The 26,458-nt window shown below is 42.3% G+C and overlaps 2 protein-coding genes across 12 annotated transcripts in view; one reads left to right on the plus strand and one right to left on the minus strand.

The window, feature by feature from the left end:
- The first annotated feature begins 2,536 nt into the window (after window positions 1-2,536).
- rpl8 (ribosomal protein L8) lies at window positions 2,537-4,420 on the plus strand. The gene is made up of 5 exons (XM_084162721.1): window positions 2,537-2,713; window positions 2,861-3,002; window positions 3,154-3,372; window positions 3,909-4,024; window positions 4,231-4,420. The coding sequence occupies exons 1-5, from the start codon at window positions 2,576-2,578 to the stop codon at window positions 4,387-4,389; spliced, it is 774 nt and encodes a 257-aa protein (XP_084018847.1). The 5' UTR covers window positions 2,537-2,575; the 3' UTR covers window positions 4,390-4,420.
- A 582-nt stretch (window positions 4,421-5,002) lies between these two features.
- Window positions 5,003-26,458, minus strand: part of usp9 (ubiquitin specific peptidase 9) — a 110,122-nt gene continuing 88,666 nt past the window's right edge. For 6 of the 11 annotated variants that reach the window (XM_084162719.1, XM_084162716.1, XM_084162713.1 and 3 more), the window contains 6 exons: window positions 17,250-17,338; window positions 14,144-14,300; window positions 9,730-9,942; window positions 8,702-8,812; window positions 7,075-7,179; window positions 5,003-6,905 (listed from right to left, as the gene is read on the minus strand). In XM_084162719.1, coding sequence (XP_084018845.1) covers window positions 6,690-6,905; window positions 7,075-7,179; window positions 8,702-8,812; window positions 9,730-9,942; window positions 14,144-14,300; window positions 17,250-17,338 — 891 coding nt within the window. In that variant the 3' untranslated portion in view covers window positions 5,003-6,689. The remainder of the gene's footprint in view (window positions 6,906-7,074; window positions 7,180-8,701; window positions 8,813-9,729; window positions 9,943-14,143; window positions 14,301-17,249; window positions 17,339-26,458) is intronic. The other 5 variants (XM_084162711.1, XM_084162717.1, XM_084162715.1 and 2 more) reach the window with 2 other exon arrangements.

Below are 26,458 nucleotides of genomic sequence, written 5' to 3' on the forward strand. Positions count from 1 at the left end.
TAGGTTCCCCCCTTACCCTGCCAGGTCAGTACAGATAAGACGACAAGAGGCTATTTTCTTACATGGTCTAATGCCCTCTTCAGACCCCTCTCTCTCCTCTGCTGCTCCCTTTCTATCTATCTTCACCTCCCCTCTTCCTTCTTCCTTTCTATCTTCTAGCTCAGCGATATAAGGAAAGAAGATAAGGAAAAGATCAAGGAAGCCATTTTACAGTACTGAGACACAGCTCTGCCAGTGAGCCTGCCCAGTAGGCCACAATCCCAGTCAGTCAGTTGGCAGGGAGTTGAAGAGACCAGCTGGAGCATATGTTGAGGCAGGGCCGGATCACCGAACGAATGGGGTTAGGGGCCCGCTGGAAGTCGGGGGCCCCCAGATAGCATATGATAGAAAAATGTGTTGATTGCAGGAAATAAGCTTTAAAACTGCAACATTTTCTCTCAGCCTCATGGCAAAATTTGTAGAATAGCAGTAAATTAGCTTTAAAACTGTGTAGAAAATGTCTAGAATAGCGTTATAAAACTGTACATTTTTCTTTCTGCACCATGGCAAAATGTGTTGAAATTCAGGAAGTTAGCTGATTTCCACACAAAAAAAAGAGGCCGGTGCCCCGGGGCCCCAAATGCGGTAGTCCGGCCCTGTGTTGAGGGGATCAGGTGAAGAGGTCCTCTAGCTCAGCTGGTAGAGCACGGTGCTTGTAACGCCAAGGTAGTGGGTTCAATCCCCGGGACCACCCATACACAAAAATTTATGCACGCATGACTGTAAGTCGCTTTGGATAAAAGCGTCTGCTAAATGGCATATTATTATTATTATAATAGGCTGCGTGGCAGAGCTTGGCTGTGGAAGATTTGTATAATAGCAAGCCACAGACAGGGAGGGAAGCAGTAGGAGTTGGGAAGAAGAAATCCTTGGCCGTGTTCCCTTGCTCAGTCGTTGCATGCATCAACCAATGGTTGCATGCTATGTCATCGACTGTGCAGTTGCGCACCACATTGCTATACCATATGATGTGGTTAGCTGATACGTAAAATACCTATCCAGTCGTTGTAAGATTTGACATGCATCAGCAACGTCTGAGCAGGGGAACGCAACCCTTGTCTGTCTCACAGGTCAAACCCCCAGACCAGACATTAGCCTAGCTCTTTTTGTGAATGTCAACAACCTTTGACCTGGAAGTGAACTCAGTGTTAAAAGAAAGTTCAAAAAGTGCAAAAAATTGGGAAATTGTGTACCGGTATGTGTGTAGATATTCATATTTTCTGGGGAGTGGAACATCGCTCGTTGTTCTACCTTATGTTATTTTTTGTACTACATTGATATTGATTACTGCATTGTTGGGTTTAGCGCTTGCAAGAAAGGCATTTCACTGTACTTGTGTAGATTACATTAAAACTTGAAAATGAGTGTAATTACAGGAGTGAAAAAGAATGAAATCGTGAAGTTACATGATGAGACATCCCTGGATGCACTCTGCTCTGTGCTCTGTGCTCTGTGCTCTGTGCTCTGTGCTCTGTGCTCTGTGCTCTGTGTGTGTGTGCGTGTGTGCGTGTGTGCGTGCGTGTGAGTGTGTGTGTGTAAAGCAATGGAAGCTTGATCAAACACAAATAGATGTCTGCTAATGCTCTGCTGCCATCTGCTGGGCAATCTAATTCACAGCAGCAAAAAAAACACGTGCCTACTGTTCCCATCAGCCCCACGGTATATTTCACCGGAAGAAATCGTCTGACTCTTCCCTTCTCTTCCTCTTTCCGTCATCGGGGTTTAGGTAGGGGAATGGCGATTTTATTCTCTTCACATAATCCGAGTTAAATCTTGTTTAAAATACTATCATCCTCTCGAAAATGCCCTTAGAACATGTATAATAAACACTGCTAAGTATAGTCGTTGTGTTATTCAAGCGACAAAATGTGATTATTGCGTTTTAATTCTTGGATGAGTGGTGTGTGTCTGTATGGGTGCGCAGTGACATGGCCTGTCGTTTTGGTGTACCTGACAGTAGTTTGTCACTAGCCACCGGTAGCACGATTTTCTGGTTCTGTATTTATCCACGAGCGTAGAGCCGTCGGGCAGTTGCTGTAGAATAGTTCATATAATACCTTACCCAATGTTTAGTTTCATGGTTAGTTTGTAGTTGGAGTAAGTTGTATATCGTAGTGAGTGAGTGAGTTGGCACTGAAGTTTTATAGGTAGCTGAGTGGTGTTAGCATGCTAGGAAAATCCACATGCTGGCTGGCAACCTTACAACTACATGCAAGTGTATTGTCCATTTAGTATATTGATCATTTTTCAGTTATCAATAAACCTTTCTTGCAGAACCGGATCCTTACTTGATTTCAGAGTTAGTTGGTTAGCTAGCTAGGTAGATACTGTACATTTCATTAGTAGCTAACTGCGGCAAGTGGCCGGTATTTGTAGTAAAATTGTCTTAACTACATAACGCTACACATTCAATTATGAATGTAGCTTAGCTTGCTATCATGTAGGCTATTGCCAGTATATCTATTGAACTGTACAACTCTCTATACTTTGAGCCTGGCTCTAACAGAATACTCTTATTTGTTTGTTTCCAGTCACGATGGGACGTGTTATCAGGGGACAGAGAAAAGGTGCCGGTTCCGTCTTCAAAGCCCACGTGAAGCACAGAAAAGGTGCAGCTAAACTCAGACACATTGACTTCGCAGAACGTCATGGTTACATCAAGGGAATCGTGAAGGTAAATGCTCTCACAATAGCTTTTGCTGTTAAAATATACAAGGTTTTCTACAAGGTCACATGTTGCGTTTGCCATGCATTGTTTTAAGTAGTTTATTTGGTGTAGCACCATCTGCTTTGGACCTGACTTGATCTTTGTCTCTCTCAGGACATTATCCATGACCCTGGCCGTGGTGCTCCCCTGGCCAAGGTGGCTTTCCGTGACCCCTACCGGTTCAAGAAGAGGACGGAGCTGTTCATTGCTGCTGAGGGCATCCACACCGGACAGTTCATCTACTGTGGCAAGAAGGGTAAGGAATGAAGATAGACACAGGGTTGTTAGTATGTGTCAAACATACTAATGCTATGCTGGTTAGATGGCACTTGTCTTCTCTTCTAGGATATTTTATCCCACTACAATGTGAATAACTGGTACCTTAATAACAATATCCCCCCTCTCAGCTCAGCTGAACATTGGTAATGTCCTGCCCGTGGGCACCATGCCTGAGGGAACCATCATCTGCTGCCTGGAGGAGAAGCCTGGCGACAGGGGCAAGCTGGCCAGGGCGTCCGGGAACTACGCCACAGTCATCTCCCACAACCCAGAGACCAAGAAGTCCAGAGTCAAGCTTCCCTCTGGCTCCAAGAAGGTCATTGCATCCGCAAACAGAGCTGTCGTTGGTAAGAACACAGGATATGACATGTTTTGCTCTGTGTATGTTAGCTGAAGGTTTCAGAGAAGATGGTTCCTGATTAATGGCGAGAGGTGGACGCATTACCTACATTTTGATCTTTGACTACAAACGTTTGACATTGATGCTTTGGTGTGGTCAGTGGAATGTTGTTTTGATGTACCTTATGTTAATCTGTAGATAGTTTCTCATAAACTGGGTCCAATGTAAAGTTTGGTCTGTCAAATTAACTACCATCTCTTGAATCATTGAAACGGAAGGAATCAGCTCTGATTTCCAGCTGCACTGTATGCAGTGTTTTGGATGGATGTGATGACTGGTCGTTTATTTGCGAAGTTTGTAGGCAGATAGTTTAGCTAGAGACCAGGAAAACTTAAGTGGCTACAATTCTGATTTGCTGTTCAGAATACAGGTCTGCTACAAGTCATCGCATGTGACATGGTTGCTTTCAGAGCATATTGGCTGGGTAGGGAATCCTGTCCTACTGTCCACCTGCGTAATGGTTCTCTCTCCTCTGGGCATCAGGTGTGGTTGCCGGAGGTGGACGTATTGACAAGCCCATCCTGAAGGCCGGTCGTGCCTACCACAAGTACAAGGCCAAGAGGAACTCCTGGCCACGTGTTCGTGGTGTGGCCATGAACGTAAGTGGACATTTCATCTTCTGCATATTTCTTTTTGGGTAGGTTCAGGTATTTTTCATCCAACCCAATGTTTAAGGTTCCATTTGGATCTTAAAAGTTATACCTCAAGTGGTTATTTTTCCAGAGATAGTTTCTTCTCTGCACCTGATGTACCTCAAAAGGTATGTAAATGGCCCTTTGCTGACATGTTTCTTCCCTCTTTCTAGCCCGTTGAACATCCCTTCGGTGGTGGTAACCACCAGCATATAGGCAAACCCTCAACTATAAGGAGGGATGCACCCGCTGGTCGCAAGGTCGGTCTCATTGCTGCCCGTCGTACAGGCAGACTGCGTGGAACAAAGACCGTCACGGAGAAGGAGAACTAACTCCCTTTACAATAAAATATGTTCCAAGGAAGCTGACCTGTGACTCCTTTTTGTAGCGGCAGTGTTTAATGGTAACCATTGAGTTTGTTGCACCAGAGTTGGAAACGAGGACTCGCTAATAGTGAACTTGGTTGAATGGAATTAGGTTGGAGCAGCTGAAATCTCTGCTGCTGATTTTGGTAGCACTCACCTAGCTTCTAAAAGTGAGGGTTACATTTTATAGATGTGTAGTAGATTTAAGTGTGCGGTTCAGATGGGGCCAGATCACCATTAGTCTGCTTAATGGTGTGAAATATTATCCAAATCGCACATTTACAATTTGTTTACCACCGAACAATGAAAGACTAGTGAATCCTTTTCAGTGAAGTTGTAGACATTCATACATCGTTAAATACTGTAGGGGGAGCTTAATCATGCAGACCGATGGAGGAAAACGATGACTGGACCCGATGTAGTGACTTACAGTACACCGCATTTTATAGGCCTGAGTTCAATACACTGCAAAGCATGAATGATCCTGCATGTCTACTGGTTCTCAAGCTGCCTATAGGTGTTGGAGTTGGCCTAAAATGTGCCTATGTGCATAATGTTTGCATGAATACAAGAGACAGTCAAGATTCCATGTTCTTTATTTGCTAAGGGTGCAATGCTTTTTTTAAATTTATATTTCTGTGCACAAAAAACCTCAAAGTTCACATCGCGACTGTAGCTCCAGAATTCAACGTCACACCATGGCCAAAACAAAAGTCGGCAAAAAACTGGGCGCAGAACTCTGTACAGTCAATATCTCCTTTAAAAATAACACTAAGGACAAATGTTCCTCTTAAATCAAATTCTATTTTTTTAGTGAAATACAACAAAATAAATTCTATAAAATAAGAGCAAAATATTTAAATATAATACGGTGGGCAGAATATTTATTTGCAGGAGTATTTGGTATTTTTGACAAATCCAAAAAATACACGTTCAAGTTACCAATTAAATACAGTATTTACTGAGGTTTACATTTATCTCCTAAAGAATTACTTAGCTCAAGTTGCAACATGACTAACCAGACGATATCTTATGGTACAACCCTGCTGTGGGCCCATTCTCCATGGAGGGAGAGGTCTCAGATGCTGCGGCCCAGGATCGCTGGGCTGCCTGGTGAGCTCCATGAAAGAATGGAAGCGGTCAGGCGTTTGTCTAAGACTCTACCAAAAAGAGAAGCAAACCACACCGTCTAGTACACACCAGGTAGCCTGGCAGAGCAAATCTGTTGCATGTGGTTTTTATTTTTCTTAATTCCTATAGGTGAAAACTATGCTGCATCTCACCCAAAACTGACTGCCGAATGTGAAGTTGGAAGATTATAACAATGCAATTGAAAAGCCACTTAATCTTACATTGGTTCAAAATACCGCCCTTAACAAGGGGTAGATGAGTGTAAAAAAAAAAAAAAAAAGCCTAAATGAAGTGTCCTCTGTAGGATTAAGGACGACAACTGTCAGTTGGTATGATCACATCTTCCCTTGAGCTACGCTATTCTGGTGAGAAGCCATGCTAAATGTTACAGCATATTAACTAGAGCTTCCAAAAGGTTTGAATTAAATTACCAGAACAAAAAAAAAGGCAATGAGAGTTCCAGAACAATTTTGCATCACCACTTTTTCACATCAACCAAAACACCGTAAAAGTTCACCCAACCATTCCACGTCTCACACTAAAACCAACCCCAGCTCGTGAGTTGATTTGGCATGGGTCAAGAGGTTGCCAAGGAGCTTAATAATAATAATATAATAATGTGTCCTCCTAAAGGTGATTGACCAGTAACTGATGTCAGACCAAATCGCACTGCTGAGCATGGGTGATAAAACAAAAAGGAGTTCTCTTAAGCATTTTATTTTTTTGTTATCTCCCAACAGCAAACCTGACAAAGTTACGCTATTGCGTGGGATTCATTTTTTGAACAGTCAAAACATGAACATATTATGTACACCTTTTCGTCATGTAGACAAGCGCATCAGCATCGTCAGGCCTGGGTAATTTTTTATGTTTATTACAACACTATCCACTCCCCCTCTGCAGTCGACAGCAGCCAGGCCCCAGTCTGCAGGGAGAGCGCCCCCCCAAGACAGGCAGCACTGTAGCAGGGGGGGGGGGCTTGGGAGGAGCTGTGAAGCCTGGCCCTACCCTGCCCTTGAGGCCCCAGAGAGAGAGAGAGTGTCCCGATCAGGAGCTCGGTCGGTCGACTGGAGGACGAGAGGAAAGAGAGAGCAGGACGATGGAGGCTGGAGGCACAGCAGAGGGGAGGGCCGGTGTTACTCTTTAGGCGGAGCAGGGGCCGAGGAGGTGGTGGAGGTGGAAGGGACCTCCTCAGTGCTCTCCCAGTTGTCTTGTGCTTGTGGCCCTGTGCCGGGGGCAGGGCCTGGGACTGAGGCAGGGTTAGAGGAAGGGACAGGGCTGGGGCGCTGGGGGTTGTTCATGTGCTGGGCAGCTGGGCCTGTGTACGGCTGCCCGTGGGGGTGGTTGTTCTGCTGGGGAATGAGAAAACAATCCGTTTTTAGTGAAACTACTGATGTACGGTGGAACTTGACACAAAATATCTGCCATTGGTTCTTCATTTGTTTAGAAGCCTCTGTTTACATGGATCCAAAAAAGTCAAAAGATCATGCTGCTTCTACAGTATAGTGTGTGGGTGTGTACCTGCTGAAACTGTGTTGTAGTCCCCGGAGACGAATGAGGGTAGAGGGAGATGTCGTCTGGAGGGGAGGTGTCCTGATCTTCAGGGGCTTCCTGGTCATCGGGCTCCTGGGAAATGAAGTCAAAGAATAGTTGTATTCCCAAAGCATTTTTCTACCTAACAACAACATTCACACAGCTCAAGTCTATGGACCCAATAGCAGACCAAAGAGTCTCTTAATATGCCTTTGCACTGGATCGGAACGTTGTCCTACTTAAGCCTATTTTAACTGAATGAGATGAAAGAGACGCACACGCTGTGTAGGAGAGTGTGACAGCCTTGGATGTTCTAATATCAACTGATGGAGGTATAAATAGAAAAGAGACTTCGTTATGTGAGTGGGTGTTATTCTCCGCAAGCGAGCTTCTCCACAGTGTGGTGGGAGACATGCTTTTAATGAGCTCATGTTTCCATATAACATCTAAGGTTCTGGGGCCAGAGCTGTTCTTATAATGTTTATGGGCTAATTTGCTGGGTCTAATACTAGATGCAAATGCACTGGATCCGAGAAAAACTGAAGGATTTATACACACTGCTTTCAGTTTGTTCTATCCATGATAGTTCTTTGGCGGTTAGGCCAGCGTTATCTTTAGACTAGCATCTTTGTGCTTGGACTGGCCCTGTGTCTGTGTATCATGATTCGGTCTGCTTATAAAGACAGAGACTGAAACACTACAACATACAGCTGAACACATTGCAACGTGTGACCAGACAAACCAGGGATGGAGAACAGCTTGTGTGTTAGTCTAAGTGGGGTAGAGGTAGATTCATGATATAACACAAACGTATTGTACTGTAAATGTGTCTGAAAACATGCACTCAATACTGCTACAGGCCCCTATCGTAATCCTACAATAACCTGTGGGTGAAGTAGGTGCTGCCTATCATCAATTAAACTTGTGGTCCAAATACCAACTTTTTCTAAACTAGTGGTTCCATCTGTCCAGAATTATTCTAAAATTGGACACGCATATATATGGGTTACAATTCTAACTGTATGCAAGGCAAAGTTTCCGATTAAAACAATCAACAATAAGACGTGAACTGTTCAATGAGTCCTGTTGATTAGCCATATATTAACACATGCAATTACATGGCTGACGCACAAACCACAGGTTGCCCCTATGTAGACCTAGTCTCAACACAAAAACATCACTTGAACACACAGTAAGTACACTAGGCTAGCACCTCATCATCCACTATAGCCAAGGCTAAGAGTCTTCCATCAGTTGTGTCATATGGCCGGCCACACCGCAGGTTGACTTTTCTTTGGGGAGGAGGAACAAACAGCTTTGATTGGATAAACAGTGTTACGTTGAGATGGAGAACCAATTAAACCAAAGGGAAGCCAGGAAGTCAGTGCTGCTTTAGGTAACCAATGGGACACTGCTACCGGACTGGAAAGAGGAAATGTTTGCTCACCGTTTGACTGTGTCTGTATTGTTACTACTGCCCAGGCTACTCTGCTCGTGGACAGACACTACTAACATAGCCCTGTATGGAACACCTAGTGAGAAGACAGAGTGGAGGAGGAGGGTGCCTGTGGCTGGGGGGGGGGGTATATATATATATATATATACGAGGGCTTACAGTGTGCTGCTGTCCTGTCCCTTCCCCTGGCAAAAGCTGCTGTGGCGAGGACGATTTCCGCATGGCAGCATCTTCTTCAGACACCGCCTCACCGTGCTTCGTTAAGTGACACTAGTTTGAAATGGCATAATTGATATCACTGCATAATATATACACAAGTGTCAATAAACGATGCATTCAGGTAGATTTCTTAGTTTTTAAAAAAAGTTTTCAAGTAGCATGTCATTTTATTTCTATCATATTGCTATTTATAATAAGGATAAGTTATGCTAAACATTATAATGTACACTGAGCTTCAGCAAATACAACTTTGTAACACAAATAAGGGAAATTATAGAAAAAAGTATTATAATACTTATCAACATGTTAGCTTACATTTGTATACACTATGGGCGTATAAACTGGAAATAACATTTGTCGAAAACTCAAAGCCCTACCTACCTATAGTAAAAACACGCATAAATTCTGAAGATTACAAAAATACTTAAGAAATCATATTCCAGCAGGTAACAGCTTTCTAATCCAAAATAACCTTAGCGCTAACTTGGAACTCTCAACTGGAGCTTAAAAAATATTAAGTTCAAGTATATTTGATTGTACAACGCCTAACACTTGAAAAAAACCTGAGACAAGAGAAGAGTGAAAAACAGATGGTTAGCATTAACATGTTAACCATACATCACATGACAAAGAAAATAGTATAGTTTATGTATTGCTGCATAATGAAGTTCCACATAATCAACACTGCTCTGTTTTACAAATTCATGAACACTATTATTACAACATGCAAGCTCCTCGTCTCCACATTACATCATTTTAACTCTGTAGGTCAAAACCAACAAGGTCAGAATGGTGAATCCTTCCAAAAAGACACCACTTTTTTGGGGGGACTTTCAATACTGACCTCTCTACTTCAACTACTACCATTTTGGCCATGCATCCGTGTTAGATACTACTGTATTACCTTTGTGTTGTATGTGTGTGTCGTATAGTGTGTGTGCTCGCGCATCATTTGGTGTGAGTGTTACCTCCTCAGGGCAGAGTTCGCAGGCCTTGGCCAGGGTCATGCGTGCAGAGTGCGAGCGCTCCAGGAAGTATCCGTTGGAGGTCTCGTTGCTCTGGACGGGGGGAGACCAGTTGTTGTAGGTGTACTGGGGGTTCCCTGTGTAGGGCCTCCTCTCCAGCTCGTCACCCAGCCACTCCACTGCCCACGTCCACTTACGCTTCAGGTCCCCGTTACTCTGCAGGACAGAGAAACACACACGATTACTAAGAGTGCTTATGAATGACCTTTTCCCTTCCATTGCAATTATGAATCCTGAAATTATGATTTCATTTTTTCAATACAGAAAATCATAAATTAAGGGTTATTTACAGAATCTTCTCTGTGCCTTAATTCGGCTTCATAAAATGACTCCTAGATTCAGACTAGGGATGGGCATTTGACGTTCAATTGAAATAAATAAATTAGGCCCTAATCTATGGGCAGGGGCACAGCCATGGGTGGGTCTGGGAGGGCACAGGCCCACCCACTGGGGAGCCAGGTCCAGCCAAACAGAATGAGTTTTTCCCCACAAAGGGCTTTATTACAGACAGAAATACTCCTCAGTTTCATCAGCTGTCCGGGTGGCTGGTCTCAGACGATCCCGCAGGTGTGGAGGTCCTGGGCTGGCGTGGTTACACATGGTCTGCGGTTGTGAGGCCGGTCGGACGTACTGCCAAATTCTCTAAAACGACGTTGGAGGCGGCTTATGATAGAGAAATGAACATTACATTCTCTGGCAACAGCTCTGGTGGTCATTCCTGCAGACAGCATGCCAATTGCGCGCTCCTTCAAAACTTGAGACATCTGTGGCATTGTGTTGTGTGACAAAACTGCACATTTTAGAGTGGCCTCTTATTGTCCCCAGCACAAGGTGCACCTGTGTAATGATTATTCTGTTTAATCAGCTTCTTGATATGCCAACCCTGTCAGGTGGATGGATTATCTTGGCAAAGGAGAAAAGCTCACTAACAAGGATGTAAACAAATGTGCACAAAATTTGAGAGAAATAAGCTTGGGATCCTTTACTTCAGCTCATGAAACATGGGACCAACACTTTACATGTTGTTCAGTATAGAACACAAGGCCCATATTTTTAGAACACAAGGCCCGCAAAAAATAAATAAAACGCATTTATCTATAGGCCTATGCCAACAATACCTAATTTATCTAACCATTATAGATCAATCCTAATTGCTCAATTGCCCCATATATACAGTGTACAAAACATTAGGAACACCTGCTCTTTCCATGACATGGACTGACCAGGTGAATCCAGGGGAAAGCTATGATCCCAGCTCTTAAAACCACTTAAATCAGTGTAGATGAAGGGGAGGAGACAGGTTAAAGAAGGATTTTTAAGCCTCGAGACAATTGAGACGTGGATTGTGTATGTGTGCCATTCAGAGGGTGAATGGGCAAGACAAAAGATTTAAGTGCTTTTGAACGGGGTACGGTAGTAGGTGCCAGGCGCACTGGTTTGAGTGTGTGAAGAACTGCAACGCTGTTTTTCAAGCTCAACAGTTTCCCGTGTGTATCAATAACATTCCACCACCCAAAGGACATCTAGCAAACTTGACACAACTGTGGGAAGCATTGGAGTCAACGTGGGCCAGCATCCCTGTGGAACGCTCGACACCTTGTAGTCCATGTCCCGATGAACTGAGGCTGTTCTGAGGGCAAAAGGAGGTGCAACTCAATATTAGGAAGGTGTTCCTAATGTTTTGTACACTGTGTATATTCAGTCAATAAAAAAGCAAGTGCTATTTAAAGATGCACTATGCAGAAATCGCTCTGCCATTTCCTGGTTGTTAAAATACGAATAGTAATTTCAGTTTGTGACAAAACAAGCAAGTATAGTGTATCGAAATTTGTACTAATTATGTATTCAACCCCTTTGTTATGGCAAGTCTAAATATGTTCAGGAGTACAAATTTGCTTAACAAGTCACATAATAAGTTGCATGGACTCACTGTGTGCAATAATAGTGTTTAACATGATTTTTGAATAACTACCTCATCTTTGTACCCCACACATACAATGATCTGTAAGGTCCCTCAGTCGAGCAGTGAATTTCAAACAGATTTAACCACAAAGACCAGGGAGGTTTTCCAATGCCTCGAAGGGCAGCCATTGGTAGATGGGTAAAAAATTATAAAAAAACAGACATTGAATATCCCTTTGAGCATGGTGAAGTTATTAACTACACTTTGGATGGTGTATTAATACACCCAGTCACTACAAAGATACAGGCGTCCTTCCCAACTCAGTGGTCATAGAGGAAGGAAACCGCTCATGGATTTCACCATAAGGCCAATGGTGACTTTAAAACAGTTAGAGTTAATGGCTGTGAAATTAGAAAACTGAGGATGGATCAACACCATTGTAGTTACTCCACAACAGTAACCTCATTGACAGAGTGAAAAGAAGGAAGCCTGTACAGAATAAAAATATTCCAAAACATGCATCCTGTTTGCAACAAGGCACTAAAGCAATACTGCAAAAAATGTAACTTTTTGTCCTTAATACAAAGTGTTATGTTTGGGGCAAATCCAATAACACATTACTGAGTACCACTCTCCATATTTTCAAGCATAGTGGTGGCTGCATCATGTTATGGGTATGCTTGTAATCGTTAAGGACTGGGGAGTTTTTCAGGATAAAAAATAAACGGAATGGAGCTAAGCACAGGCAAAATCCTAGAGGAAAACCTGGTTCAGTCTGCTTTCCACCAGACACTGGGAGATGAATTCACCTTTCAGCAGGACAATAACCTAAAACACAAGAGCAAATCTACACTGGAGTTGCTTACCAAGAAGACAGTGAATGTTCTTGAGAGGCCGAGTTACAGTTTTGACTTAAAAATCTATGGCATGACCTGAAAATGGTCAACAACCATTGACAGAGCTTGAAGAATTTTGAAAAAATCCAGGTGTGGAAAGCTCTGAGACTTACCCAGAAAGACTGAACTGTATTCACTGCCAAAGGTGCTTCTACAAAGTATTGACTCAGGGGTGTGAATACTTATGTAAATTACATATTTCTGTATTTCTTTATCAATACATTTGAAAACATTTCTAAAAACATTTTTTCACTGTTATTATGAGGTATTGTGTGTAGATGGGCAAGATTTTTTGTTGTTGTTGAAATTATTTTGAATTCAGGCTGTAACAAGAAAATGTGGAATAAGTCAAGGGGTATGAATAACTTCTGAATGCACTATATTATAGCAAAAAAAACATGATGTAATATAACAGAATAAAATATAACAGAATATTTTTCAAAATGAAAAAAGTTGCCAGTGTGAAGTGATCTGCAATCTCGCATCTGGAACTGTTATTCTCAAACAGTGATCATTTGAAACAGGGCTGAATTTGGCGAGTTGAAATAATTTTTTCAGGGTTACATATACAGACGTTCAATTTAGTTTATTCTGCCTGTTCTTTGGAATTTTCCCAAAATGGATTAACAATTCCACTTTGAACACTGCATGGTGATGAATTACGGCCACGACATCTGTTTGGTGAGTAGTCCCCTGTAGCTCAGTTGGTAAAGCATGGCGCTTGCAACGCCAGGGTTGTGGGTTCGTTTCCCACGGGGGGCCAGTATGAAAAATGTATGCACTCACTAACTGTAAGTCGCTCTGGATAAGAGCGTCTGCTAAATGACTAAAATGTAAATGTAGGCCTATGCTTAATGATTCTGATGAAAATATGCTCTTTCTTTATAAACTAATGTTTTTGCGTATTTTCAGTATGGAACCTGTCTATGTTTCGGGGGGTTATAGCCTAGGCTAACCAATTCTATACTAGCACTTCGCAAAGTAGCCTAAGCAGAAAATAGACGGGACGCAATTATTCCAAAACTGCTGCTTGTTATTGGAACACATATTTTCCTACGTCAATCAGCCAGTCCATTTTGAATTTGTGATAAAGCTGTAGTCATTTGGCAAGTAATGTAGGTTGTGTATCCCATCAGTTAGATTCGTTTTTATAGGCATTTCTTTATGTACGCCTAATGGGAGCTTGTGTGTGCACTCAGCATGTGTGTGTGTAGGGAGCAGTCAGAACGAAATTGAGTGAATGACACACGTGAGGAAAGGGACATTAGGCAGAAGAATTGTGTAATGCTTGGCTTGGTTTCTTTTTTGTTGTGCCCCGCAAATGCACATGTACAAATGGAACACCAGAGTCAAAGCAAATTAATGTTGTCTTCAAGACAAAATTTAACTTGCCCATTCAGGCAGCCACAAAGCATATTCCACCAAATAGTTTTACAGTGTTAGATTTTTTGGGGGGATCTTTGGTTCAAGATCGAGCTTTGACATCTGTTCGAGTACTCGATTACTCATACCCATCCCTAATTCAGATGGTGGCATAGTGTAGTTGTCTCTATTGTACCTGTAGTATCTGGTAGGCCACAGAACAGTTGCTGAAGAGGGCCACCATGCATTTGATACACTGGTAGGCCCGTTTCTGGTAGTGGTTCTTGGAGCGCTGGATGGTGTCAAACAGGCCGTCCCTGTCATCTGGTATACCCTTCAGCACGTTGTGGATCCTACACAACCAGGCAGGGAGAGAAAAAACAGAACAGGGATGATGTTAGCACAACAGAAAATCAACCAGAGAGGAAAATCCAACCAGGGAAACCAGCCATTCCTAGAGGGCCACAGGGTGTGCAGCTTTTGTCCCAGCCCAGCACTAACCACAAGTCTGATGGAGTTGAATCAGATGTGTTGGCATTAGAGGTGTCAAATTATTAAAATAATTTTAAGTCGAGGTAATAGTATTAGTTAATCATGAATTTTGAATTTGCTCAAATTTGGCCCTAGAGAAAGGGCCAAATTCAATTTAAAAAGCAGTGCATTGAGTTACAGGCATACAGTGGGGGAAAAAAGTATTTAGTCAGCCACCAATTGTGCAAGTTCTCCCACTTAAAAAGATGAGAGAGGCCTGTAATTTTCATCATTAGGTACACGTCAACTATGACAGACAAATAGAGAATTTTTTTCTCTAGAAAATCACATTGTAGGATTTTTAATGAATTTATTTGCAAATTATGGTGGAAAATAAGTATTTGGTCACCTACAAACAAGCAAGATTTCTGGCTCTCACAGACCTGTAACTTCTTTAAGAGGCTCCTCTGTCCTCCACTCGTTACCTGTATTAATGGCACCTGTTTGAACTTGTTATCAGTATAAAAGACACCTGTCCACAACCTCAAACAGTCACACTCCAAACTCCACTATGGCCAAGACCAAAGAGCTGTCAAAGGACACCAGAAACAAAATTGTAGACATGCACCAGGCTGGGAAGACTGAATCTGCAATAGGTAAGCAGCTTGGTTTGAAGAAATCAACTGTGGGAGCAATTATTAGGAAATGGAAGACATACAAGACCACTGATAATCTCCCTCGATCTGGGGCTCCACGCAAGATCTCACCCTGTGGGGTCAAAATGATCACAAGAACGGTGAGCAAAAATCCCAGAACCACACGGGGGGACCTAGTGAATGACCTGCAGAGAGCTGGGACCAAAGTAACAAAGCCTATCATCAGTAACACACTACGCCGCCAGGGACTCAAATCCTGCAGTGCCAGACGTGTCCCCCTGCTTAAGCCAGTACATGTCCAGGCCCGTCTGAAGTTTGCTAGAGTGCATTTGGATGATCCAGAAGAGGATTGGGAGAATGTCATATGGTCAGATGAAACCAAAATAGAACTTTTTGGTAAAAACTCAACTCGTCGTGTTTGGAGGACAAAGAATGCTGAGTTGCATCCAAAGAACACCATACCTACTGTGAAGCATGGGGGTGGAAACATCATGCTTTGGGGCTGTTTTTCTGCAAAGGGACCAGGACGACTGATCCGTGTAAAGGAAAGAATGAATGGGGCCACGTATCATGAGATTTTGAGTGAAAACCTCCTTCCATCAGCAAGGGCATTGAAGATGAAACGTGGCTGGGTCTTACAGCATGACAATGATCCCAAACACACCGCCCGGGCAATGAAGGAGTGGCTTCGTAAGAAGCATTTCAAGGTCCTGGAGTGGCCTAGCCAGTCTCCAGATCTCAACCCCATAGAAAATCTTTGGAGGGAGTTGAAAGTCCGTGTTGCCCAGCGACAGCCCCAAAACATCACTGCTCTAGAGGAGATCTGCATGGAGGAATGGGCCAAAATACCAGCAACAGTGTGTGAAAACCTTGTGAAGACTTACAGAAAACGTTTGACCTGTGTCATTGCCAACAAAGGGTATATAACAAAGTATTGAGAAACTTTTGTTATTGACCAAATACTTATTTTCCACCATAATTTGCAAATAAATTCATTAAAAATCCTACAATGTGACTTTCTGGAATTATTTTTCTCATTTTGTCTGTCATAGTTGACGTGTACCTATGATGAAAATTACAGGCCTCTCTCGTCTTTTTAAGTGGGAGAACTTGCACAATTGGTGGCTGACTAAATACTTTTTTCCCCCACTGTACTATGCTTTGATTGTAATTAAAGGAAACACAAAATGATCTACATCAGAATGTTTTAATAGCATTTTCACCCTAAACACCAAAAGTCACTATAACATACAGCTATTAATGCTCCCAATGTTTAAGTAGGCCTACTCCCTCTTTACAATGTTCTTGAAGTTTAACACACACACACACACACACACACACACACACCTTTAAGTACTGTTAAAGCTTCAGGCATTCTAAATGAGTGTGACTATAGGAAAAAAGAAATGGCTCTATTGACACAAAGAGCTTTTAAACTTCCAACAATGTTATGAAAACACTGTAACCATCTGTACTGTTCAGGTAACTTTACACACACAGGCCTACACACTACCTCCCATACCCTCACACTTACTCCCGCTCTCTCACACACATCATACACACCCCACTCTTGCATATACAGCCTACATTTGAAGCATCTCTTTGAGTAGCCTATTCCTTTTCAGTTCTTCCTGTGCCATCCAAATTTGTGCATAGCCTAGTCAGTGGTCACGTTATGAGGTTGGTAGCTAGCTAGCTATGTAACATGACTAGCTAGCTAAACAATGTTTGTTATCAAACCAAAAAAATTGTGTCTCACGAGTAGTTTAAAACAGCCTGTGACATGCGCACGAATCCGCAGCAGAAAGAAAAAACAGCTCTGGTAATATTGGGCATAACTTTATGATTTTGACTAGAGGCACACAGTCTTCAGCTATGTAAAGGCGCAAGCATTGATTGTAGATGAGTTCTGTGTTCTGTTCTTAGCTTTAAAAGGGTCAGTGCGGAAACACGTGCGCCTTAAAAGGTTCCGTGCAGTGAAGAAATTGAGACACGAATAACGTACATTTTTTAAACGCCGATTAACACGTCACGTTAACGCGTTATTAACGCATACTCAACTTTGACAGCCCTAGTTCACACTAGGTTGGGACAAAACCCTGCATCCACTGAGTGACACATTCCAGACCAAAGTGAGGAGCAAAGACATGATGCTGTTCCCCGAGTCTGACCTACCTGTGAGTCTGCCAGGAGTCCTCGATGAGCAGGATCTGTAGCAGCAGGTCCAGGTAAGGCCTCAGCTCGTAGGTGTACGAGTACGCCACCTGGGGGATAACAAAACACACACTATCAATAAGATCTAGCAAATATCTTATTAACGGAAATATGTCCAATATGAAGACAAAAAGACCAGTTGGATAAATTGAAGGTAGAGGAGACTTGGGGCTTCTGAGACGCAATAGTCTCCCATCCCCTTATTGTATGGGACACTTCTAAATGTGCCTTTAGAAGCCAGCATTTCAATACTCATCTTTAAAACTAAAACAATTTAGGTCAAAAGAGTTAATCTTAAAAAAGGAAATAGAGGAACTAACAGGACTGACAGATAGAGGCACAGAATAGGTTAGAAAACAAAAAGAAATTGAGGAAATTATTCAAGAAAGATCAAGTGTAATATATTATAAAAAATAAAGCGAACCGAATGGAATATGGGGGAAAATGCACCAAATAATTTTTTCATCTTCAACATAGAAATGCTACCAAAAATAATTTACTAAAACTTGTTACAAATGACGGAGTCATCCATGATTCACCAAACTATATTTTGAGAGATGAAGGAAAGTACTTTAAGCATATGTTTTCATTTCAGTCTCCTACATCTCCACTAACTGAAGTTATTTGTAAGGTTTTTTTCTATTAATAGTCTAAAATTAACAGCTATACAGAAATACTCATGTGAATGCCTAATTATAGAGGAGGAACTTCTAGATGCAACTAAAGCCTTAAAGTCTGGGAATACTCCAGGGCTGGATGGCATACCAGTTGAGGTACAGTACCACTCAAAAGTTTGGACACACCTACTCATTCAAGGGTTTTTTTCTTTGTTTTTACTATTTTCTATATTGTAGAATAATAGTGAAGACATCAAAACTATGAAATAACTATGCAATCATGTAGTAACCAAAAAAGTGTTAAACAAATCAAAATATATATTTTATATTTGAGATTCTTCAAATAGCCACCCTTTGCCTTGATGACAGCTTTGCACACTCTTGGCATTCTCTCAACCAGCTTCAACTGGAATGCTTTTCCAACAATCTTGAAGGAGTTCCCACATATGCTGAGCACTTGTTGGCTGCTTTTCCTTCACTCTGTGGTCCGACTCATCCCAAACCATCTCAACTGGGTTGAGGTCGGGGGATTGTGGAGGCCAGGTCATCTGATGCAGCACTCCATCACACTCCTTCTTGGTAAAATAGCCCTTACACAGCCTGGAGGTGTGTTGGGTCATTGTCCTGTTGAAAAACAAATGATAGTCCCACTAAGCCCAAACCAGATGGGATGGCGTATCGCTGCAGAATGCTGTGGTAGCCATGCTGGTTAAGTGTGCCTTGAATTCTAAATCAATCACAGACAGTGTCACCAGCAAAGCACCCCCACACCCTAACACCTCCTCCTCCATGCTTTACGGTGGGAACTACACATGCAGAGATAATCCGTTCACCCACACCGCGTCTCACAAAGACACGGCGGTTGGAACCAAAAATCTCAAATTTGGACTCCAGACCAAAGGACATAGTTCCACCGGTGTCCATTGCTCATGTTTCTTGGCCCAAGCAGGTCTCTTCTTATTATTGGTGTCCTTTAGTAGTGGTTTCTTTGCAGCAATTAGACTATGAAGGCCTGATTCACACAGTCCCCTCTGAACAGTTGATGTTGAGACGTGTCTGTGACTTGAACTCTGTGAAGCATTTATTTGGGCTGCAATTTCTGAGGCTGGTAACTAATGAACTTATCCTCTGCAGCAGAGGTAACTCTGGGTCTTCCATTCCTGTCGCGGTCCTCATGAGAGCCAGTTCCATCATAGCGCTTGATGGTTTTTGCGACTGAACTTGAAAAGTTCTTGAAATTTTCCGGATTGACTGACCTTCATGTCTTAAAGTAATGATGGACTGTCGTTTCTCTTTGCTTATTTGAGGTGTTCTTGACATAATATGCCCCATTCAAAAAATACAGAACTAAGAACCGATATAGCCCCTGGTTCTCCTCAGACTTGACTGCCCTTGACCAGCACAAAAACATCCTGTGGCGTACAGCATTAGCATCAAATAGCCCCCGCGATATGCAACTTTTCAGGGAAGTTAGGAACCAATATACACAAGCAGTCAGGAAAGCAAAGGCTAACTTTTTCAAACAGAAATTTGCATCCTGTAGCACTAACTCCAAAAAGTTTTGGGACACTGTAAAGTCCATGGAGAATAAGAGCACTTCCTCCCAGCTGCCCACTGCACTGAGGCTAGGAAACACTATCACCACCGATAAATCTACAATAATCGAGAATTTCAACAAGCATTTTGCTACAGCTGGCCATGCTTTCCATCTGGCTACCACTACCCCGGCCACCAACTCTGCACCCTCTGCTGCAACTTGCCCATGCCCCCCCCGCTTCTCCTTCACACAAATTCAGACAGCTGATGTTTTGAAAGCGCTGCAAAATCTGGACCCCTACAAATCAGCTGGGCTAGACAATCTGGACCCTTTCTTTCTAAAACTAGCCGCCGAAATTGTCGCAACCCCTATTACTAGTCTGTTCAACCTCTCTTTCATAACGTCTGAGATCCCCAGAGATTGGAAAGCTGCCGCGGTCATCCCCCTCTTCAAAGGGGGTGACACCTCTAGATCCAAACTGCTACAGACCTATATCCATCCTGCCCTGCCTTTCGAAAGTATTTGAAAGCCAAGTTAACAAACAGATCACCGACCATTTCGAATACCACCGTACCTTCTCCGCTATGCAATCCGGTTTCCGAGCTGGTCATGGGTGCACTTCAGCCACGCTCAAGGTCCTAAACGATATTATAACCGCGATTGATAATAGACAGTACTGTGCAGCCGTCTTCATCGACCTGGCCAAGGCTTTCGACTCTGTCAACCACCGCATTCTTATTGGCAGACTAAATAGCCTTGGTTTCTCAAATGACTGCCTCGCCTGGTTCACCAACTACTTCTCAGATAGAGTTCAGTGTGTCAAATCGGAGGGCCTGTTGTCTGGACCTATGGCAGTCTCTATGGGGGTGCCACAGGGTTCAATTCTTGGGCCGACACTTTTCTCCGTGTATATCAATGATGTCGCTCTTGCTGCTGGTGACTCTCAGATCCACCTCTACGTAGACGACACCATTTTGTATACATCTGGCCCTTCATTGGACACTGTGTTAACAAACCTCCAAACGAGCTTCAATGCCATACAACACTCCTTCAGTAGCCTCCAACTGCTCTTAAACACTAGTAAAACTAAATGCATGCTTTTCAATCGAACGCTGCTGGCACCCGCCCACCCGACTAGAATCACCACTCTCGACGGGTCTGACCTAGAGTATGTGGACAACTACAAATACCTAGGTGTCTGGTTAGACTGTAAACTCTCCTTCCAGACTCACATAAAGAATCTCCAATCCAAAGTTAAATCTAGAATTGGCTTCCTATTTCGCAACAAAGCCTCCTTCACTCATGCTGCCAAACATGCCCTCGTAAAACTGACTATCCTACCGATCCTTGACTTCGGCGATGTCATTTACAAAATAGCCTCCAACACTCTACTCAGCAAATTGGATGTAGTCTATCACAGTGCCATCCGTTTTGTCTCCAAAGCCCCATACACTACCCACCACTGTGACCTGTACGCTCTTGTTGGCTGGTCCTCACTACATGTTCGTCGTCAAACCCACTGGCTCCAGGCCATCTATAAATCACTGCTAGGCAAATCCCTGCCTTATCTTAGCTCATTGGTCACCATAGCAGCACCCACCCGTAGTCTGCGCTCCAGCAGGTATATCTCACTGGTCATTCCCAAAGCCAACACCTCCTTTGGCCGCCATTCCTTCCAGTTCTCTGCTGCCAATGACTGGAACGAATTGCAAAAATCTCTGAAGCTGGAGACTGTTATCTCCCTCAATAACTTTAAGCATCAGTTGTCAGAGCACCTTACCGATCACTGCACCTGTACACAGCCCATCTGAAATTAGCCCACCCAACTACCTCATCCCTATATTGTTATTTATTTTGCTCTTTTGCACCCCAGTATCTCTATTTGCACATAATCTCTTGCACATCTAGCATTCCAGTGTTAATACTATTGTAATTACTTTGCACTATAGCCTATTTATTGCCTTACCTCCATAACTTGCTACATTTGCACACACTGTATATATATTTTCTGTTGTATTTTTTACTTTGTTTTTTACCCCATATGTAACTCTGTGTTGTTTTTATTGCACTGCTTTGCTTTATCTTGGCCAGGTCGCAGTTGTAAATGAGAACCTGTTCTCAACTGGCTTAACTGGTTAAATAAAGGTGAAAAAAAATATATATATAATATGGACTCGGTCTTTTACCAAATTGGGCTATCTCCTGTATACCCCCCTACCTTGTCACAACACAACTGATTGGCTCAAATGCATTAAGAAGGAAAGACATTCCACAAATTAACTTTTAAGAAGGCACACCTGTTAATTGAAATGCATTCCAGGTGACTACCTCATGAAGCTGGTTGAGAGAATGCCAAGAGTGTGCAAAGCTGTCATCAAGGCAAAGGGTGGCCATTTGAAGAATCTCAAATATAAAATATATTTTGATTTGTTTAACACTTCTTTGGTTACTACATGATTCTATATGTGTTATTTCATAGTTTTGACATCTTTACTATTATTCTACAATGTAAAGAACAGTAAAAAAAAAAAAAAAAAAACCCTTGAATGAGTAGGTGTGTCCAAACCTTTGGCTGGTAGTGTATATTAAATATTTTTCAATGTACTCAAAGGTCTGTTATTAACATGTTTTAACCAATCCTATAAAAATGGTAGACTATCAGACACTATCAGATACTCAGCAAGAAGGTCTGATTTCGCTATTACTGAAACAGGACCCAGGTGGTAAATATAAAGATCCAGTCCACCTAAAAAAAACTGGAGCCCCCTTACACTTCAGTGTTGTGATGCCAAAATCATAGCAAAATGCAACATAGAATTAAAAAGGTATTGTCAGATATTATTTATTCTAATCAGACAGGGTTTTTACATGGACGATACATTGGAGATAATATAAAATAAGTACTGGAAACAATAGAACACTAAGAAAAATCTGCGAAACCAGGCCTGGTATTCACAGCTGATTTTGAAAAGGCCTTTGATCAAGTACGACTGGAATTTTTATATAAATGCCTGGACTATTTTAATTTAGGAGAATCTCTTATACAATGGGTTAAAGTTATGTATAGTAACCCCAGGTGTAAAATAGTAAATAATAGCTACTTGTTAGAAAGTATTCAATTGTCAAGAAGAGTAAAACAAGGTTGTCCACTATCTGCATATCTATTAATTATGGCCATCAAAATGTTAGCTATTAAAATCAGATCCAACAATAATATCAAGGGGCTAGAACAAAGGTGTCATTGTGTAAACCGATGATTCATGTTCTTTTAAATCCGCAATTTGGATCCCTGCACAGCCTCAGAGGATCTCGATAATGTTTAGAACCTCTCTGGATGAAAGCAGAATCATGATAAGTGTACCATATTACATCTTGGATCGCTAAAAAATTAAACTTTTACATTACCATGTAGTTTACCAATAAAATGGTCCGACAGTTAAGTGGACATACTCTGTATTCATATCCCGAAAGAAAGAAATGATCTCACTACAATACATTTTAATAGAAAGTTTGCCAAATTAGATACGATTTTTCTACCATGGAAAGGACAACACCTGTCTATGTGGAAAAATCACTGATTAATTATTTAGTCATATCCCAGTTTACCTATTTACTTATGGCCCTGCCTACACCGAACGACTTGTTTTTTAAATTAAATGAGCAAAAACATATTCCACTTTATTTGGAACAGCAAGCCAGACAAAATTAAACGGGCCTATTTATATAATTAATATGAATTCGGAGGGCAGAAATGATTAAATATTAAGCATTGGACCTCTCACTAAAGGCTTCAGTCATACAAAAACTATACTTAAATACAAACTGGTTCTCTAGCAGATTAGTAAGAATGGGTCACCCTGTGTTCAAGAATTGCCTTTTTTCCCTTAATTCAGATTACAACCTCTCACTTACGGTTATTTGAAAATGAAATCTCCAAAATATTGTTATTTTTAAGACAAGCCATAGAAAGCTGGTTGCAATTTCAGTTTAATCCACCAGAAAAAAAAAACAGAACAAATATTAGAACAAATATTATGGTTAAACTCAAATATACCATTTTTATTTTTTGTACGGTATAATCTTAGTAAATTATATCATAAATAGGACTGGTGGAGTTGTCACACATGCAGTTAACAAAAATATATGGAAATGTCTGCTCTATCCAAAGTTGCAACCAACGGATTGCAGCATTACCGCAAAAATGGAGGAAAGTGGAAAAGGTAAGGAACTTGTTTGTTGGCCCTGCATTAAACACCAACAGTTCCTCATCAATCTACACACAATACCCCATAAATGACAAAGAAAAAAAACAGGCTTTTATACATTTTTGGAAATTTATAAAAATTACAAACTGCAATATCAAATAAAATTTTATTGGCCACATGCGCCGAATACAACAGGTGCAGACATTACAGTGAAATGCTTACTTACAGCCCTTAACCAACAGTGCATTTATTTGAAATAAAAAAGTAAAATAAAACAACAAAAAAGTGTTGAGAAAAAAAGAGCAGAAGTAAAATAAAATAACAGTAGGGAGGCTATATATACAGGGGGGTACCGGTGCAGAGTCAATGTGCGGGGGCACCGGCTAGTTGAGGTCGTTAAAGTAATATGTACATGTGGGTAGAGTTAAAGTGACTATGCATAAATAATTAACAGAGTAGCAGCAGCGTAAAAAGATGGGGTGGGGGGGTGGGGGTGGGTGGCAGTGCAAATAGTCCGGGTAGCCATGATTAGCTGTTCAGGAGTCTTATGGCTTGGGGGTAGAAGCTGTTGAGAAGTATTTTGGACCTAGACTTGGCACTCTGGTACCGCTTGCCGTGTGGTAGCAGAGAGAACAGTCTATGACTAGGGTGGCTGGAATCTTTGACAATTTTGAGGGCCTTTCTCTGACACCGCCTGGTATAGATGGCAGGAAGCTTGGCTCCAGTGATGTACTGGGACTTACGCACTACCCTCTGTAGTGCCTTGCGGTCGGAGGCCGAACAGTTGCCATACCAGGCGGTGATGCAACCAGTCAGGATGCTCTCGATGGTGCAGCTGTATAATTTTTTGAGGATCTGAGGACCCATGCCAAATCTTTTCAGTCTCCTGAGGGGGAATAGGCTTTGTCGTGCCCTCTTCACGACTGTCTTGGTGTGTTTGGACCATGATAGTTCGTTGGTGATGTGGACACCAAGGAACTTGAAGCTCTCAACCTGTTCCACTACAGCCCCGTCGATGAGAATGGGGGCGTGCTCAGTCCTCTTTTTTTTCCTGTAGTCCACAATCATCTCCTTTGTCTTGGTCACGTTGAGGGAGAGGTTGTTATCCTGGCACCACACGGCCAGGTCTCTGACCTCCTCCCTATAGGATGTCTCATCATTGTCGGTGATCAGGCATATATATATATATATATATCACATTTACGTAAGTATTCAGACGCTTTACTCAGTACTTTGTTGAAGCACCTTTGGCAGCGATTACAACCTTGAGTCTTCTTGGGTATGAGGCTACAAGCTTGGCACACCTGTATTTGGGGAGTTTCTCCCATTCTTCTCTGCAGATCCGCTCAAGCTCTGTCAGGTTGGATGGGGAGAGTCGCTGCACAGCTATTATCAGGTCTCTCCAGAGATGTTAGATCGGGTTCAAGTCCGGGCTCTGGCTGGGCCACTCAAGGACATCCGGAGACCTGTCCCGAAGCCACTCCTGCATTGTCTTGGCTTTGTGCTTAGAGTCGTTGTCCTGTTGGAAGGTGAACCTTTGCCCCAGTCTGAGGTCCTGAGCGCTCTGGAGCAGGTTTTCATCAAGGATCTCTCTGTACTTTGCTCCGTTCATCTTTCCCTCGATCCTGACTAGTCTCCCAGTCCCTGCCGCTGAAAAACATTCCAACAGCATGATGCTGCCACCACCGTACTTCACCGTAGGGATGGTGCCTGGTTTCTTCCAGACGTGACGCTTGGCATTCAATCTTGGTTTCATCAGACCAGAGAATCTTGTTTCTCATGGTCTAAGAGTCCTTTAGGTGCCTTTTGGCAAACTCCAAGCAGGCTGTCATGTGCCTTTTACTGAGGCGTGGCTTCCGTCTGGCCACTCTACCATGAAGGCTTGATTGGTGGAGTGCTGCAGAGATGGTTAGCTTTCTGGAAGGTTCTCCCATCTCCACAGAGGAACTCTGGAGCTCTGACCATCGGGTTCCTGGTCACCTCCCTGACCAAGGCCCTTCTCCCCAGATTGCTCAGTTTGGCTGGGCGGCCGGCTCTAGGAAGAGTCTTTGTGGTTCCAAACGTATTCTATTTAAGATTGATGGAGGCCACTGTGTTCTTGGGGACCTTCAATGCCGCAGAAAGTTTTTGGTACCCTTCCCCAGATCTGTGCCTCAACACAATCCTGTCTCGGAGCTCTACGGACAATTCCTTCGACCTCATGCTTGGTTTTTGCTCTGACATGCACTGTCAACTGTGGGACCTTATATAGACAGGTGTGTGCCTTTACAAATCATGTCCAATCAATTGTATTTACCAAATGTGGACTCCAATCAAGTTGTAGAAACATCAAGGATGATCAATGGAAACAAGATGCAGCTGAGCTCAATTTCGAGTCTCATAGCAAAGGGTCTGAATACTTATGTAAATAAGGTATTTCTGTTTTTTATTTTCAATAAATGTGCACACATTTTAAAAAAACCTGTTTTTGCTTTGTCATTATGTGGTATTGTGTGTAAAATAATTTTTTATTTAATACATTTTAGAATAAGGCTGTAATGTAACAAAATATGGAAAAAGTCAAGGGGTTTGAATACTTTCCAAATGCACTGTATATGGGGGATACAACCATCCCAGCTCTGCAGATTTTGATGCAAAGAGAGAATCATTAGATCACTTGTTTTGGTACTGTCCATATGTAGCTTGTTTTTGGTCGCAAATTCAGGAATGGCAAAGAAATTGCAACATTTACTTGGAGCTAACTCTGCAAATAGCACTGCTGGATTATTTGAAAAGTCATAGTCAAATCAATCAATAATATAATAATACCCT

Source organism: Coregonus lavaretus, assembly GCF_964263955.1.
Source record: "Coregonus lavaretus genome assembly, chromosome: 5".
Lineage (NCBI taxonomy): Eukaryota > Metazoa > Chordata > Actinopteri > Salmoniformes > Salmonidae > Coregonus > Coregonus lavaretus.

Bases quoted from the DNA above. Each gene is read 5' to 3' on its own strand.
- rpl8 (XM_084162721.1), top strand. From the start codon at position 2,576: ATGGGACGTGTTATCAGGGGACAGAGAAAAGGTGCCGGTTCCGTCTTC. The intron at 2,714-2,860 runs GTAAATGCTCTC...TGTCTCTCTCAG, and splicing joins ACATCAAGGGAATCGTGAAG to GACATTATCCATGACCCTGG. The intron at 3,003-3,153 runs GTAAGGAATGAA...CCCCCCTCTCAG, and splicing joins CATCTACTGTGGCAAGAAGG to CTCAGCTGAACATTGGTAAT.